Source organism: Passer montanus, unplaced genomic scaffold (assembly GCF_014805655.1).
Source record: "Passer montanus isolate IOZ18808 unplaced genomic scaffold, ASM1480565v1 scaffold81, whole genome shotgun sequence".
Classification (NCBI taxonomy): domain Eukaryota; kingdom Metazoa; phylum Chordata; class Aves; order Passeriformes; family Passeridae; genus Passer; species Passer montanus.
Genome location: NW_024373368.1, coordinates 3,077,617 through 3,095,023, shown reverse-complemented (window position 1 = coordinate 3,095,023; position 17,407 = coordinate 3,077,617). Strand labels below are relative to the sequence as shown.

The window sequence follows — 17,407 nt, the reverse complement described above, 5'->3', positions numbered from 1 at the left end:
GTGGGACAGGAACCCCCCAAAGAAACAAGAACCACCTAAAAGGAATCACAGGCTCCCTCCACCTCCTCATGCCTCCAGCAGCAGCCTGACAACATGCTCAGGTGCAAGCTGCCACTGCCAGTGCCCTGCTCAGGAAAATTTCCTACAGAAAAAAGAAAACATGTGATAGGGATGATCTGTATTCTCTGTCTTTATGTAAGAAACAAGCTGAAAAACATTTCTCAGGTTTTTCACAGATGAGCATCTGTTACGCTGCCTGAAGAAATTCGTGCATTATACCTTGACAGTCAGCCTGACCCTTCTGGATTTCTAAGGTCACGGGAAACTCACCTTCCCCATCTTCCCAAAAGCTGATTCTCTCATTCTCAGATCTGGAAAGCTTGAAGCAACCTGGAATCACACACCTCCAAGACAAGTTTCACTTTCACGCATTGTAGAAATCCTGCCAACTGTTGTGAAAGTCAGATGATTTTTAGTACAAGAACTTGTGAATAAATTATAGAGAAGACTGATTCTGTCAGTCCTTTCTGATATTCTGTGTTACTCTAGAAAATGATTCTGACAGAATAGAGAGAAAGGGAAGCATCTCCAGCCTGCACGGCACTAAGGTTCACTTAAAAACCTGCTCAAGCCAAAGCAGTGAGGGATATTCAATCAAACCAAAGCAATCATTTCAGTGCAGGAACAGGGCACATGGACATTTATTTCTTGACTGATCCAATGAAGTGGGATTTTGCTCAGGTCAGCTTTACTGTGCCGTGCATTGAAATATTGGCATTAACTGCAGAGAACGTGGGCTGCACCTTGGGAGAACAGTGAGCATTAATAAAACAGCAGCAGGGGGTGAGAGGCAAACCAGCCCAGAACTTCCCTTTGCTGCTGGAAGCCTTCCTCTGCTACTCCAACCCCGTGGCTAAAATTAAAACATATTGATCCAACAATCAACCTCCAGTAGGGATTTAATAATGACCACTTAAACCCTGTGGTGCAAATAAAGTATTCCTCCCCTCCCCACACACCAGCCAGGGGCAGGACAGATCTCTGCAGCACATGGTCCTGCTGCAGCTCCTCCTGCCCTGAGCTGGCAGCTCCACTCATCCCAAACCCCCTGTCTTGGTGCACATCCCAACATCCTTCCCAAATACCTGTCCTGGTGCACATTCCCACAATCCTTTCCAAACATCTCTCTAGATGCACACCCCTGGGTCCTTCCCAAGAACTCTCCTGGTGCACATTCCAGTGACCTCCCCAAAATCCCCTCCTGGTACACATCCCAACAGCCTTCTCCAACATTCCTCCTTGTGCACATCCCAGTGTCCTTCTCAAACACCCTCCTGGTGCACATCCCTACATGCCAGCATCCTTCTCAAAGGAAGGATGCAACTCCTGGTGCACATCCCCAGTCCTGGGATGGGGCCAAGCTAATGCACCATTCGAGATTTCCTGGCAAGTTCCCAGTTTGGACTTATCACAGCCCAAAGCTTCCTCCACTGAGACCAGAACCCATTCCTGCAGTCTGACTTTGGTGGAAGCTGTTCCAATCATGTGAATGACTCATCTCTAGGAATTCTTTTTCTGTTACATTTACACTGGAATTTCTAATGGATGTTGATTTGCATCATCCAGGCTCTGTCAACTGCCCACATCCTTTTCCTCCACCAAGCTATCATTCCTGCCATTCCCTTTTGTTTGCACAGCTCTTTCAATTCCACCCTGGAAGGCCCTGAGGGCCTTTGGGCTGAGTCCTGCCCCCAGGCAGCCCAAAGCTCAGGTGAGGCTGCTGGATCCAGATGCCCATTCAGCTGGAAGTTCAGTTGGCTCTCAAGAACCCATCATAGCTCCAGTCTGCTCAAAGGAAGCAGACAAAGCCCCAGAGAAACCAGCTATGCTGCTGCAGCTGGTGCAGCCAGAGCTGGGGGGCTGCCAGCCACACACAGACCCCAAGTCTCACTGCAAGACCAACTCTGGGACCCCCAAGAATCTGCAGCAAGCCCTTGTGCACCCACAACAGTCCTTCCTCTCCCTTCCCCTGTTGAGTTTCCCTCTGTGGGCACCCTTCCAGTGAGAACTGTAGGGACACTTCCACCAGTGGCCTCCTCATGGCTTCAGTTCCAGCTGTGCACACTTCCTCTCCAAGCCAGATCCCTTGGCAGGCTCAGAGCTCAAATGCCAGTTGTGACTAAAAGATCATTTTCACATGTGTACATGTGTATGAAAATTTGCCAGTTTAATTTATAAAAGTGCAAATTCAAAGAGCATTTGCTGAGGGGTCTCTTCAAACCAGTTTTTACCAGCACCACTTTATTCTGCCAGGCCAAGGAGGCTGCAAGCACAACAGTGAAGAACTGCAAAGAGTCTCTTTGGAAGAATTGCTTGCTTGGTTCTAGTAAATTTTAATTTTAAAATTTTCCTCTCAAGTTTCTCTATCCAGAGTAGTAAGTAGCAAAATAATATAATTATGTGTTAGTGCATCTCACACTCAGGACAATAAATCCTGCCATAATAACTGGTCAATGAGTCAGGAACCTGACCTCATCAGAAAATTCCACTCTAACAGGATCTGCCATTGGCATCATCTTGATTAGAAAGGTGTTTTGTTACTTTATTGATAAAAAATTATTCTCATAACCTTTTAACTCCATCCTGAGAAGCATTTCAGAGAAATGCAGTTCAGCTATTGGTGATAAGCACCACAAAAACACCCAGAAGAGTGTGATAAACACACAAGGCCGCAACGTGAATAATGATTAAAATAAAGAGATAACAAGTGCTACATACTCACTGAATGCTTTTCCTCCTTGGTCAGTCATTACAGACCATGACTGAACACAGAGATCAGTTCTGCTGCTCCAGCACCACACGTGGTACCTCCAGAGTGGTCACATCAGCACCAGGCACATCACCTAGCTCCAGGCCAATGACACAGCTCTGCTGCACAGGCCAGCATCACCCAACACATCCTGGCAGCCCCCTCCATCAAAATGAGGGGCAACAGGCAAGGAAGGTGAACAAAAGTCCACTTATAATTGCAATTGCCAGATAGATTCAGGCTGCCAGATAGATCTAGGAATTACAGCAAAGGTCAAGGAAGAACAAACTCTGAGAGTTGCTGACTCCTTTTTGGAGTTTGTTTTCTCATTGAAGACTGGGACAACCTCAACATGGCAAGAAGGGAGTGAGGAAAACAATAGAGCACTAGGCAATAAGGGGATGTTCCAATAACCACACACATGGCTGCAACCATGAATCTCTTGCTCCCTGTGAAGGAGGATGTGCAGAGCAAAAGAAGGATGGCCAATTCTTATTTCATATCCTGCCTCTGAATCCTAAATTCACAGACATATTCAAACCTGCATGGTCTGAGCTTGAGATTTCTCTTCCCATGCTTTGTTTGGAACAGAAAATACATGGAAATGTGACTAGTGCACAAACCAGCACAGCACTGTCAGTCTGCAGGGAGCTATGTTCCTCTGAACTTGAGACAGAAATAAAAATAGGGGGAAAAATGAGAAAATAACAGAAGAAACTGGGTAAAGAGTGGGTAAACACAAGCTTTCCCAGGAAGCACCCAGTGTTCTGCAATCAGAGATGCAACAATGAACCACCAACAAATATCAACCTCAAATGAACAGCTTGAGCAGTTCAAAGTTCAGCTGCTGTGCAAATGTTATCAACTGCTCTCACTGTCTGCAAACCTTCCAACCCCCAAAGCTCTGGGGTGAACTGAGGGGAAGGTGTGTTTTCAATTGTGCTCCTGAACAAAGAAACTTCCTGCTCACCACTGCAGAGCCAGGCCTTATGGGCACACAAGAAAATGCAGAATGTAATCCTTTTGTCTTGTTCTCCATCTGTCTTTCTTTGCTTTAATTTCTTATATTACATGTGGCAGAGAGCTCTCTCTCTAGGAATGAATTAGTCTTAAGGTAGAGGTGGATGGATTAATTTTACTATTGATTGTCCTGTACACAACAGCTAATAACAATTATCAGCATTTCTCAAGAAGTTATCTATTGATTCCATTAATCTCAAAAAGCATCCATGCCTTGGCCTTCAACATCACCCTCTTCTCTAAGAAGAAAACTAAATTTACAATTTTTCTCATTATTTCCTTTTCAATCCCTGAAAAGGTGTTACAGGGTTCACAGATTCCATGCCAATCTTTCAGAAGAAATGTGAAAAACTGGCTGTATTGTTAGAGCCTGGTAACAAAGGGCCTTGAAAAACTGGGCTCCTTCCACAGATACTCGTGGAAATGCAAATTCTGGGTCTGGAGGTGGTACAAGCTCTCTCTCCCATCCAAGGAAAAGCACAAAGGAAGGGCTTCTGAAGCTTCCAGGCACCAGCACTGGGACTCCTGCTGACGGGTGGGAGCTTGTGCTGGAGGGGGGATGCCAAGTGCTCCAAGCAGAAGCAGAGGTGACGCTCAGGGCTCCAGGGGATGGGGCACAGCAGAGGCAGAAGTGCTGATGAGGTCCTGGGGAAGGCTCTCCCGCGCTTCCTGCATCCGGCGCCGAGCCCGCTGGAAAGCCTCTACAACACAGAGGTGACAGCAGGCCAGAATGGGTAAGACAGCCTCAGGGAAGGGGAGGGATGTGTCTTTTCAGGGAACATCATCTCTCCTGGTGCAGGATCCCACTTCCTATGAACAGGTTACAGCACCAAAGCACCTGGTGCTGCTCCACCTGCTGCTCTCTGATTTCTGTACACAATGGAATCAGGGAGAGAGCCTGTGCCTTAGTGCTACCAGCTCTGCCCAGTGCCAGGCAAGGCTGGGCAGCCCAGTCCAGGCTGTGCCCTCACACAGTGGTTATCCCTCCTGCCTGCTCAGAGCTGATGCCTCCTGAAGTTGCCAGCTCAGAGCAGAACATTTAACCTCTGCCATGGACTTTGAGAGCTCACAGGGAGGGGAATTACTTCCACAGTAATGGATTATCCTGAAATACCCTGCCCACCCTATAAAAAGGGAGCCAAATCTCACCAAGACAGAATGACACTGAAGGCCCTACCCAAAACATTGTAGACAGAGCTCTGCTGGCTGAAGCCTCCCAGTCGGTCCAGTACACTCTGCATGCGCTGTCTCAGGGCACTGTTCTCCACAAAGGCTCTGCACAGGAGCACAGCAGCAGGTCAGGGCTGCCAAAACCAGCACAGGAGAGGGATTTGATGGAGCTCATACTCCCTTTGCTGCACTCACCTGGACTGCTGCAGGCAATAGAGCCGGAAGGTGACGCTCCCTGTGGTCTCTGTCCGGAAGCCAAAGCGGCTCAAGCGCTTTCCCTGCAGCGATGGCACAGGTTAGAGCAACCCCACAGGGAAAACAAGCGTGTTCCACCAGAGCACAAACTCCTGTGGGCACAATCCCCCCTTCACTGCAAGGCTGGAAAGAAGGGCACATAGTTCCAGGCTGTGTGAGGACAGGATCTAAACGTGCAAGCTGACAGTGCAGTACTTGGGCAGGGTTCCAACAACGGCTTCAGGGCTTGTTCCCACACAAAGGTGCCACTAACATCTCCCTGCTCACTACACCAGCAGCCACCTCTGCAACTTACTGAAGAACATAAAGTTTCTACCTGCCTCACATCCATTACCTTCTTGCTTGAAGATTCTATTCTGTTCTGGAAGCTGTTTCAGGCATAATAAACAGCCTAAATTCCTCACAAAAACCGAGGAGAAGTCTACAGCTGGAACAAAATGCTGACCTGACCAACACTGTATAAGCAGGGGAAGCGAAGGCTTTGGCCCATGCTCCCCCACTTCTCTAAGCTGCTCACTCCTCAGAAGGCACAGCTCTGCCTCAGTGCTTGCTCATTCCTCTGTTCAGGATTACAAGACTCACAGAGGAGACATTTCTTTAGTGAGAGGGACACGACCAGCAGCTCATCCTTGTTCAATGGGACACCTGAACCCAAGAGGAAAACTCAAGAGGCTCCTCTGCAGCTGTGCCCACCTTGAAGGTCGATGGTATCCGGACGTAGGTTAAATCCTCCAGCTCAGGAGATCCCCCAATGAAAAACCTCCTCATTTCAGCAACAGGTCCCAGACCCACAGGACGCCAGGTAGGGATGGTGAGCATGTGGACACCTGGCCCAGGACAAGAGGACAGCTTAGCAGCTGTGACCTCTGATGTATTCAGCCACAGAGGACAGCAAAGGCAGGTGGATACCTGCTGACCCAACCCAGAGCTGTCTAGAAATGGAAACACTGCAGAGCATCAGAAATGTTCTAAAAGCACGTTCCCTTTGAGTCAGCCCATTCTAGTCACACAGCCAACGCTGAAATAGCCCTCTGCCCAACAGCAGCATCTCCCCATAGCACACAGGGGTTACCCCCAGATCCCATGTGGGACACACAGAGTTACTGCCATTGTACAGGTGGATGCACAGCATCACCCCAGAGCTTTATCACACCAGTTGTGATGGCAGTATCAAAGGATCAAGGGCAGCAGCTCCAGATGTGCCTCACATTCTTCTTTGCTGCACCCCAGACAGCTGACTGCTCCTTTCAGTACACCAACTCCCTGGGACTGGCTGAATCACTTCCCAAGAGGAGCAACTCAACTCATTCTCCCAGACAATTAACACAATGTCCCAAGGATGCTTTACCTGGACATGTTGGCAGCACCAAGGACCCATATCCTTCCACACGATACCTCTGCCAGAAATCCAGGGATAGGACCTCAAAGTAGAGAACAGGCCACTGAGGGAGACTGTCTGCAAGATGGGGAGCAGGTCACAGCTTTGGGAAGGAGACTATCAGTGAGAAAAAGCATGCTAAATACCCAACTCCACTAGCAGGAAGCCAAAGAATCAGAGAATCATTTAGCTTGGAAAAGACCTCCAAGATCATCAAGTCCAACCTGTGACAAATCCCCACCTTATCACTCAGACTAGAGCACTGAGTGCCACCTCCAGTTGTTCCTTGGACACCTCCAGAGATGGGGACTCCATCATCTCCCTGGGCAGCCCCTTTTAGTGCCTGACACCCATTATGGGAAGAAATCCCTCCTAGCGTCCAGCCTGAACCTCCCCTGGAGCAACCTGAGATTTCCTCTTGTCCTGTCCCTTGTTCCCTGGGAGTAGAGCCCAACCCCCAGCTGGCTGTACCCTCCTCACAGGGAACTGTAGAGTGAGAAGATCCTCCCTGAGCCTCCTTTTCTCCAGGCTGAGTCTGCCCAGCTCCTTCAGCTATTCCTTGTGCTCCAGACCCTTCCCCCAGTTCTGCTCCCTCTCGGGACACATTCCAGCACACTTCCACCACAGTCCTTTCCGTGTTTCTTCTACAATGACTAACGAAGATTTATAGTTGATTAGTTTCCCCTATAAAAGTTGAACCCTCAGATTTGAGGATGAAAACAGAATTATCGAGGATAAAAATTAGGCAAAATCCTTTAAGAGCAAGTCCAGACTGGGCTGTCAATTACCTTTGAGCAGACAAGACAACCTTTCATGAATGATCTGAAGCCAAACAGCAGAACTTGTTTATCTTTGACCTTTCCCACTGCTACTGGAGGAATATTAACCTGGATTCTCCTACATCTCTCCAAGCATTTCTTTTTTCCACAGTCAAACAAACTCATTTTGTTTTTTCTAGTCTGAAAATTCATTAGTGTTGGTTGAATACCCAGATCCAAAGTGTACATTGGATTCAAGTGGCAAGGCATGCCACAGTGCTGTCCCTAGCAATTGTATCCACAGAGCAATAGGATTGGTGAAGAAGCAGCAGGAACAGGCAGCAGAGAAGCTCAGCTTAAAATAGAGCTGAAGTTTCAAAGTGACATGAACTATCTAGGGATTATACAGGTCACTGAGCACGTCTACAAATGTAAGACTCAGCACAGAGTTTTAGCTGTGTATAAAAAAGCTGCCTGGTTCTCCAGCTGCAGCATCCCAGGGCTCTGTGCAGGCACAGCAACATAGCCCTGCACTCCAGGTTTAAAGAGACAAGCCAAGATCCAAGTAGTTTTCCAACTGGATAATGCTGCCTACAGCCTAGAAACAAGGCAACATCAATGAATCCATAAAAATGTTAATGGATTCCTGGACAGGGCAAACACAGGATGTGTCCAGGGGCTGTGTGGTGACAGGGTGAACTTTTGTTGAACCAGAAACATTTCCCTCTGTCATTTCATCTCCAATGGGACAGACAGCATGACAGCTACAGTGGGACCAAAGGATTTCAGAGTAACAAGGAAACACACCTTCATCTTCTTGGGTGTAAAATATGTCCACAGTGAAGGGGTAGCAGAAGTATGCCACATTGTCCTAGAAAAAAAACAGGGAAGAGATCAGACTCCTGGACAAGAGAATTCATCACCAGCATTGCAGAGGGCATAGAGAGCTGGTAGAAAGGAACTAATGGTAGAAAGCAGGTGATGCTGCCCACAAAGATCAATTGCATCCCACTAACAAACACGTGACTGCAGGATGGACCTGCATACACTCCCTAGTGCCATGTTGATGGAATAGGATGTTGAAAATAATGGAAAAGGGGAGTGACACACCTCAAATGAAAACTCAGTCAATTGCATAACTACAGAGCAGCCTCATACTTTACAGGAGCCAAGCCAAGCACAGTACGTCAAACAATGGTATTACTAAAATGTTGTATGATAATTATTTTTGTAATATGAAAACATATAAAAAACATTAAAAAGCTGATAAAATTCAAAATTAACATAGAGTCTCTGCACATTCCTGCCCCAGGCAAGATGGAACAATGCTTGGTTAACTCAGAGCATTGGAGAACACAAAAATCAAAGCTCCAAAAGCAATCAGTCAGCAAAAATGAATAAAAAAGTGAGATTCCAGAAAATGCTTGGGATTAGTTTTATTTGGTTCAGTTTTATTTGGAGACAGTGAAAAAAATTATTTGTACCCTTGAAAAAACGACAAGTATGATTAGAATAAGGAGAATCCCAACCATGCTCTGGTTGTGAAAGGAGCCCCCAACTCAGGCCATTTGCTGAATCTATCTATAGCTTGTTACACATGTTCCACTCCAGAGACTGCCTGTTCAAATTGCTCTGCAGGTGTTAAAGTGTCCTTACCAAGCCCACTGCCTTGGTGGCACAGGTCTGCGTCACTCCTGAGAGCTGCTGGAATGGGGAGCTTGACCACTCTGCAGGGGACAGGAGAAGATGAAGGCGTGGGGTGAGGCCAAACTCACAAACCAGAGCAGCTCCAAACAGGAGAATGTGATGACTGATGACTGGGGTAAAAAGGTTACCCACCCTGACATTCACAGAATGATTCAGGTTGGAAAAGCCCTCCAATATCATCAAATCTAACCTGTGACCAATCCCTACCTTGGAGATTGGTCAACCAGGCCACAGCATTGAGTGCCACACCCAGGCATTCCCTGGACATCTCCAGGGATGGAACTCCACCACTGCCCTGGGCAGCTCCTTCCAATGCCTGACCACCCTTTCCACAGAGAAATTCTTCCTCATGTCCAACCTGAACCTCCCCTGGTGTAACTTGAGGCTGTTTCCTCTTGTCCTGTTACTTGTCTGGGAGCAGAGCCTGACCCCACCTGGCTGCACCCTCCTGTCAGGGAGTTTTAGAGAGTGAGAAGGTCCCTCCTGAGCCTCCTCTTCTCCAGGCTGAGCCCCCCCAGCTCTCTCAGCTGTTCCTCAAATGACTTTTCCCTGTCCTGCTCCAGGCACTGCTCTTTAGAACACCCTGAACTGTCCATGAAAAGCACCAACTCATGTCAAGAGAAAAGCAGAGCCTTATCTAAATGTACTGAGTAGCAGAAGTGGTATCCTGACAGATACATCCAGAGAGGGGAGGCAGAGCCATAGCTTTAGGAGAATTAAACATGCAGCAGGATATGCATGTAAGTGCTGGGAGCCTTATTTATCCATCAAAATTTAATATGTTAATATCAGCACAAAGCATGATGGCAAGCTGAAATCAGACAAGGTCACTGTGGTGGGGAGCACAGGAAAGCTGTTCCCTGCAAGATAAGGAATGAAGTCTGGGCAGACTGGTCACCACCACTGAGCTGAGTTCTGCCATTTAGCTCTGAAGGCCTCTGACTAGATCCCAGTTCAACACTAATTTTTGCTGACTCCCAGCAGAGCTGGTCTGATGGACCAGCCAAAGCCTGTTTCACCTCTTCAGCTGCTGTGATGTGGCTGGGAATGTGAATACTCACGGTCAGGCAGCTCCAGGAAGAAATGCACATAAAGGTTGTCATACTCATAGCCTTGAGCTGAAACTGAGGAGAGAGAATGAACTTCAGCTGTTTGATTCCACATGAATTCTTCCAGCATTCACTGTAGATTTTTGGGAGAGCCACCACCAATAACCTCAAGGAAAATCAGTTACTGCTGGAAGCTGGGAAAAGCCTTCAAAGTAACAGGAGACAACCCACAGAGAAGATTCCTCCTCCAGACTAGCCCTGTCTCTGTTTCACTAACCAGATGAGGGAGTTCACACATTTAATTGGTTTCTTTGGGAAATTAATAGATATTATAGCAATCTGCTCTCCTTTTTTCAGATCTATGCCTTCTTAGAACAGCTACAGCATTTGTAACCTCCAACCTGTAAATTCCTCTCAAGGGATTAGTCTGCAGGAAACAGGGAGGAGAAGGAGGAAGTAAAGGATTCTAGGGCCTCTTGATTCTAGGGATTCAAAAATCCTTGGATCACACCCTCAGCTATCCTAGCACACCCACACTGGCTCTGTTTAGAATAAGAACTCACCTATTTCTCCATTCACGAAAAGTCTCAGAGTACCAGGAAGAGGCTGGAAAAATTAGCAGACAAACAAGGTAAAGAGCTCAACAACCACTGGTGCAACCTCAAAAATTCCTTCCCAACAGTATCTCACACAGATATTTCATGGGTTTTAGGACATGAATGATTTACTGCTCTGGCCAGGGAGTAGGCATGATTTGTCCTATCACTTCCAGCAGTGAACAGTCTCTCTGGAAAGAGACTCTAAAGAGACCAAATCCCCCAAAGCCCAGCCTGCAGGAATTTACTGTTCAGTAAATAGGTCTCTTACAGATGTCAAGATCAATATAACACACAGTGAGAAGCCACTTGCAGAAATCACAGTCCTGCTTCTGTCATGTTCCTGCATTTGACCAAGATGAGGGAGCAGGGGGAAGCACTGGCAGCACTCTATCAAAGTACTGGAAAGCACAACTTTCACTGTTTTGTATTGTATTTCACTGATGTGTATTCACTGTATTGTCAAACAATATTTGAGCAAAAAAAAGATTGCTGTTTAGATAATTCAGTGAGAATGAAAACTGCATGAGTCTGAGGAGCTGTTGATTTGCACAAAGTGACACACAGAGCTGTTTGACACTGAAGAAGTTAACAGCAATCAGTGTCCCTGAAGACACAAACCCTCTTTCCTTCTCAGAGTACTACAATCAGAGGCCTTGAGGCACTGCACACAGCCTCACAGAGACTGCAGTGTTCAGCAGGCAGGATGGATTCCTGCAGACCCCAAATTCACTGCCACTTGTCCCTTCTGACCCAATTTTCTGCTTGAAGCCACAAGGTAAAAGCTGCCAATCCCCATTCAGAGCAAAACAGTCTTTGGAGACCGTGCTGCAAGTGCAAACTGTGTGAGCCAGGTCACCAGACCCCAAACAACAGAGCTCCAGTCCCTGCCAGTGCCTCTGGAACTCACCATTTCAAAGTCTGAGCCCACGAGCCCATTGAGGTAATCCCTGTGCCGCCCGTACAGCTGGGAACACACACAACAACAACAAAAAAGAGTGGCATTTTAATTATATCTGCTGTTATGTACTGCAAAACTTAAAATGTATATAATTTAAACTCAAATCATTACCAGGCGTAGCATATGTGGGGTTGTTACAACAAATATGGAGAATATAATTATCTAATAGAACACAGATGCATAACTGCTAACACTGCACAGAAGTTCAGCTTTGGTTCTCCAAGGCCAGTTTTAAGGGAAAAGAAGCTCTGAAGAATCAGATCTTAAATGATATCTGAAAAACACAGGTACAAACTATTCCAAGGAAATGGGCAGGCAGAGATCAGTGTGGTGAAATCATGATTTCCTTGGTGACCACAAAACCAGTAAGGAAATGCACAAGTAAAAATCTAAACCAAAAAGTACTTTCATAAACTGTCAAGAGACAAAAAGGCAATTCAGAAAAATCAAGATGTGAAACGGGATCCCAATATCCTGGGACATTACAGGTAAAAATACATCATTTAGTAAATATACAGGCAGCTAGAGGAAGATTAAAGAAAGGGCTTGCCCATTGCTCTAAAGGGAAGGAAAAACACTTGCAGGTGACCTAGGAAGGCATGGACTTGGGTTCTTGCATCAGTTCTCACTCCCTAAAGCACTGCAGCCAGAGGCAGGACAACTACAGACAAGGTCTCTTTAAGGAATAAGGTATGAAGCAGAGAGTATTTGCTGTAGTTCTCAGATCCCTGAGCACGATGAGGCTCAGGGCAGTGACATTTTATCACTTCAGGCGTGCCGAGCACGAGCAGCTACATCTCCATGATGATCTGAGCTGCCTCTGTTACTCAGAGCTAGTGAATATGCTCCATGGCCAGCACTCACCTCTCTGAACACACGCTGCTCACGCTCCTCCTCCTCTGGGTGCACCTGGGCAGATGCATTCTCAATAGTGTATTCCCACACCTCTCGCTTCTCTCCATCCAGCTCGATCCTGCAGAGCCCCAAAACACATGGGAAAAACTCCCCCACTATGCAGAGAATAGGCACAGGTATCAATGGGGCCATCCTGACCCAGCAGTGTCCCCTCTACCCAGCCTGTGCAGGGGGACAAGGGCACTCACAGCCCTCTCCTCACTCCCAAGTACCTGCCAGCAGCATTCCCTCAAAATGGAAGACTTGCTTGCATCCACCACATGCATTAATCAATTTTACAAGGGATGTAGTGATAGAACAAGGGGGAATGCCTTCAAACTGACAGAGGTAGGGTTAGAATAGATATTAGGAAGAAATTATTATCTCTGAGGGTGGTGAGGCCCTGGCACAGGTTGTCCAGAGCAGCTGTGGCTGCCCCTGGATCCCTGGCAGCGCCCAAGGCCACGTTGGACAGAGCTTGGAGCAGCCTGGGATAGTGGAAGGTGTCCCTGCCCATGGCAGGGGGTGGGATGAGATGGGCTTTAAGGTTGCTTCCAACCCAAACCATTCCATGATTCCATGATAACCTGCATCCCTAGACACTTGCCCCAAAGCCCCACACAGCACACACACAGTGACACTGAGCGTAAGCACACAATAATATTTTTCTAAAAATCTCTGAAATAAATGAAATATTTCTCAATTTAAATGCTGATCCCCTGCCCGAAGGGTGGCCAGGAAACAGCCATTTCAGCCCCTAGCCTCCAGTCCCAGGAGAGGTGCCAGCCCTGCCCCACTCACCGGTAAGCTCCTTTGGTGCCCGTGAAGTCAGGCTTCACTGTGATCACCCCATTGCCATCCACCTTGATTGTGCACAGCACATTTTCATACTCCCTGTGACCAAGCCTGAAGGAAAATACAGTCTAAACAGAGAACACAGACACTCTCTTGCTCTGGAACACCAGAGCTGGTAAAGGAACTTGTGGGTACAAAAGGGAACACATACACACTTTCCTACATTGGTTTAGAAGCCTTTTGGATGTATACACTCAGCTACCTCCCAACTGAAGAAAGAGACAGAAAGAAATTGCAGCCCACATTACTGAGCTCTTGGAATTCTCCCCCCTTAACTAATGAAAGAAACAGGAGTTTTGAGTAAGGAGGAGAGATGGATTTTCTTTTGGAAAATCATGATCACTTCAGGATTTTACTTACTTCCCATAAGGTCCCAAGTCCCCCATGATGTACATGGTCTGGACAGGTGTGTTAACTACATGATTGTTCTTTATAAATTCTTCTGAAGGTTCCCAGGTGATGATTTTTGACTTCAGAGAACTTGCTTCTCTGTCAACAAGAGAACAGCAACAGTCACAGCTCACCTCAGCAGCACCAAACCCACCATGATGAGGAGTCACAGTGCTGGATTACATGTGTGACACAGCACAAGCCACCAGATCCCACGGACCAGGCACACTGAAACCTGCATGAACAAGTTCCAAGCCCAAGTTTGAACTCACACAGGCCTACGGTCCTGTCTTCTCCTCCTCACATTGGCCATCCTCTCGACCAGATACGATGGCACCTCATGATCCGAGTCAGTTACCTTCTGGCAGAGCTGCAAGAACAGACAGGAACCAGCTTAACTGGACATCTTTCCCAAACACAGCTCTACTCTTACAGGAGGGAACAGATATACACACAACCACATGCAAGGACAAATTGCTATATGACTGCAGAATTCCTTCACTTTTCTGGTGGCAAAACCCAGCAAGCTTACTACAGAGCAGTGCTCCTACAGAGCCAAGTCCCTCTGGCTGTCCTGACCATTGCTCTGAACCAGAGACATCCCTCCCCAGGTCTGGGGCACCAAGGGAAACTGCTTTGCAGCAGTGTGTTCTCCTGCACTCAGAGTATCTGCCTGGCTGAGAACCAAGATATGAGAGCTGGTACCTCCTCTAGGTTGGTGAATCGGTCGTGGTCAGTGTAGGTGAAGATGCGACAGTTCTTCCGACCTCCAGCCTTCTCCAGTTTCTGGATTTCCTCATGGTACTGCCAGTCCAGGGGAGTCTGGCAGGCTGACTCATTCAGGTACAGATCCACCTCAAACTGACAGCACCACAGGTAAAGCACAATAGCTGCCTCTCACCAGCTTTGGCAAAGCCACAAATACTTTTCAGCTTCTTTCCAAAGCCACCCCAGAGACAAGACCCTTTGGGAATCCCAGCAAATAACCAAGCTCCAGAGCAGCTCCAACACTGCTCAGGCAGCCAGCAGCACCACTGATGCCCACCTGAAAAGCCTTGGGCACAGCAGCTCACCCTGAAACAAGGAACCCCACAGTGAGTTGCACAAAAGGGGGTGTCAGGAAGCTCCCCCAGGCCCGTCCAGTTCTGGACAGGACAGGAGACATGGAGCTCCTGGAGCAGAGGGTGACAAAGTTCATCAAGAAACACCTTTCTTACAACGAAAAGCTGAGGGAGCTGGGGCTGTTCAGCCTCGAGAAGAGACATTGAGAGGGTACCTCATCCCTGTCTGTGTCTGAAAGGAGGGGTCAGAGCACGGACGAGGCTCTGCTCCTTGGGGACCAACAATGGGACAAGTGGAACGGGCAGGAACTGATGCCCAGAAAGTTCCACTTGAACACGAGGAAGAACTTCTGCCCTGTGCGGTTACCAAGCTCTGACCAGGTTGCCCAGAGAGAGCGTGGAGTCTCCCTCACTAGAGGTATTCCAAAGGCAGCTGGACACAAGCCTGAGCAGGGGAACCGGACTAGATGACCCCAGTGATCCTCTCCGATCTGACCCATTCCACGAAGTCCCTCCCGCCCCCCTCTCCGTGCACCCACCTGGCTGAAGAGCTTCTCCTGCCACCCCACCTCGACCTCCTCCTCCTCGCCCTCCGGGGGTCTCTGGGCGCCTGCGCGAGAGGCCGCGGTAACGCGCAGCGGCACCGCTCCCGCATCGGCGGCGCGGCCGCGCTCCGGGGAAACCGGCGGGCACGGCCGGGCAGCGCCCCCGCGCGGCCGGAGCCTCCCCACGGCCGGGCCCGCTCCGCGCACGGAGCCCGCAAAGCTCCGCGTGAGGGGGAGTCCCACACACCCTTCTGTGTCAGGGAGGGTCCCACACAGCCCTCCGTGTGAGGGAGGGTCCCACACACCCCTCCGTGTGAGGGAGGGTGCCATACACCCCTCCATGTCAGGGACAGTCCCACACACCCTCCTGTGTGAGGGAGGGTGCCATAAACCCCTCCGTGTGAGGGAGGGTCCCACACACCCTCCCGTGTGAGGGAGGGTGTCATAAACCCCTCCATGTGAGGGACAGTCCTACAAACCATTCTGTGAGGGACTGTCCCACACACCCCTCCATGCACTGATCCAAATGGATGATATTTGCAAAAAATATGCCCAAGTTAAAAACTCTCAGTGCTCGTGTTCGGGTCAGGTTTTCAATTTCAGTTTTCTAAGGAGAATAAAGTTGTTTTGTTAAGGTCAACCTAATTTTTTGTGAGGTCCCACACACCCCTCTGTGTGAGGGAGGGTGTCACACACCCTTCTATGTCAGGGAGGGTCCCACACACCCTTCCATGTCAGGGAGGGTCCCACACACCCCTCCGTGTGAGGGAGGGTCCCACACACCCCTCCGTGTGAAGGAGGGTCCCACACATCCTTCTATGTCAGGGAGGGTGCCACACACCCCTCTGTGTGAGGGCTCCCGTGGCCCCCGGGGGGATCCCCCACAGCCTCTGTGTCGGGGTCCTCACGACCTCCCTAGGGAGTCTCCATGTCCGACTGTGTGCGGTTCCCCTCAGGAGGTTCCAGGGCCTCCAGGGAAGGGAATCCCACATCCCTCCGTGTGAGGGTCTACACAGCCTGTCTGTGAGGGAGGGTCCGCCACATCTCTCCACAGGAGGCCCCAGGACAAAGCCCCCCATACCAACAGCCCAGAGAAATGCTGAGGGACCTCCAGCAACCCAAGCTCCAGACCCACACCTGTGTGTAAGGAGCCACCTAAACCTGCACCTCTCTGGGGTATTTCTTACCCCCTTCCTAGTCGGTCCCTGGATCTTCATGGTCACCACCAGTACCCTCATGCTGTTGCCAATTTTTGGAGCTCTCTAAACACAGACACAGTCTGTTTTAAGAAAGAAGACATTGTTTCTTCTCTGTAGGGTGCAGAGTGGTTTCCACAAATCAAGCACAACGAGGGGTAAAAAGTTATCTCATGCATATGCACCAGCTGTCTGGGGCCAGGAGAGGATGGATTGGGTCGTCCTGCCACAGTGATTCCTCAAATCCTGCAGCTAAATGGCACAAAGGACCAGATAAGTGTTGTGAGAATTGTGTTCCCTGGCAAGAAGCCCAATCTGATTCCACCAGCTTGTACCCAAAGAATTACATCCTCACCTCCAGGGACACCCCGACCCTCCTGGAAGCACTTGCAATTGTTGTGCTGCGATTTAAATCCTACTTGAGTGACAGTCTTAGGTGTGAGATTTTCAACCTTCTCACTCTCAAACAACATGAGCTAAATGCTAGCAAGCTGAACAAAGTAAGGAAGCAATTTGTCCTTGGTCTTCCTGGAACTGGGAAAACAATTGTGGCTTTCAAGATTATTGAGATAATAAAAAACACTTTTTGCTGTTCTGCAAAGGAGGAAATACTTTCCATTTGTGAAAAACAACTCTTGAGGGGTTTTTTGGGGTAAGCAGTCATGTTCCTATTTCTTCTGTCATTGCACCCTCTACACCTACAGCACAAGCCCTTCTGATTTTCCCTGTCTTTGCCTAAGTTTTAACTTTGCCTGACACAAAC

The 17,407-nt window shown here is 48.5% G+C and overlaps 1 protein-coding gene across 1 annotated transcript; it reads right to left on the bottom strand.

Annotated features, from left to right (window-relative positions):
- Window positions 1-3,923: 3,923 nt before the first annotated feature.
- MKS1 (MKS transition zone complex subunit 1) lies at window positions 3,924-15,778 on the bottom strand. The gene is made up of 16 exons (XM_039732906.1): window positions 15,443-15,778; window positions 14,548-14,703; window positions 14,115-14,212; window positions 13,813-13,941; window positions 13,399-13,503; window positions 12,568-12,676; window positions 11,653-11,709; window positions 10,710-10,752; window positions 10,159-10,221; window positions 9,047-9,117; window positions 8,198-8,261; window positions 6,603-6,710; window positions 5,948-6,081; window positions 5,195-5,277; window positions 5,007-5,104; window positions 3,924-4,530 (listed from the first exon to the last, which is right to left on the bottom strand). Exons 1-16 carry the CDS (start codon window positions 15,776-15,778, stop codon window positions 4,424-4,426), a joined length of 1,761 nt encoding a protein of 586 aa, XP_039588840.1. The 3' UTR covers window positions 3,924-4,423.
- Between the last annotated feature and the right edge of the window lie 1,629 nt (window positions 15,779-17,407).

Coding starts and splice junctions, on each gene's coding strand:
- MKS1 (XM_039732906.1), bottom strand. CDS start 15,778: ATGGCACCCTCCCTCACACGGAGGGGTGTGTGGGACCCTCCCTCACAC. Junction 14,704..15,442: donor AGGAGAAGCTCTTCAGCCAG/GTGGGTGCACGG, acceptor TGGTGCTGTCAG/TTTGAGGTGGATCTGTACCT. Junction 8,262..9,046: donor CCACCAAGGCAGTGGGCTTG/GTAAGGACACTT, acceptor TTTTTTTTCTAG/GACAATGTGGCATACTTCTG.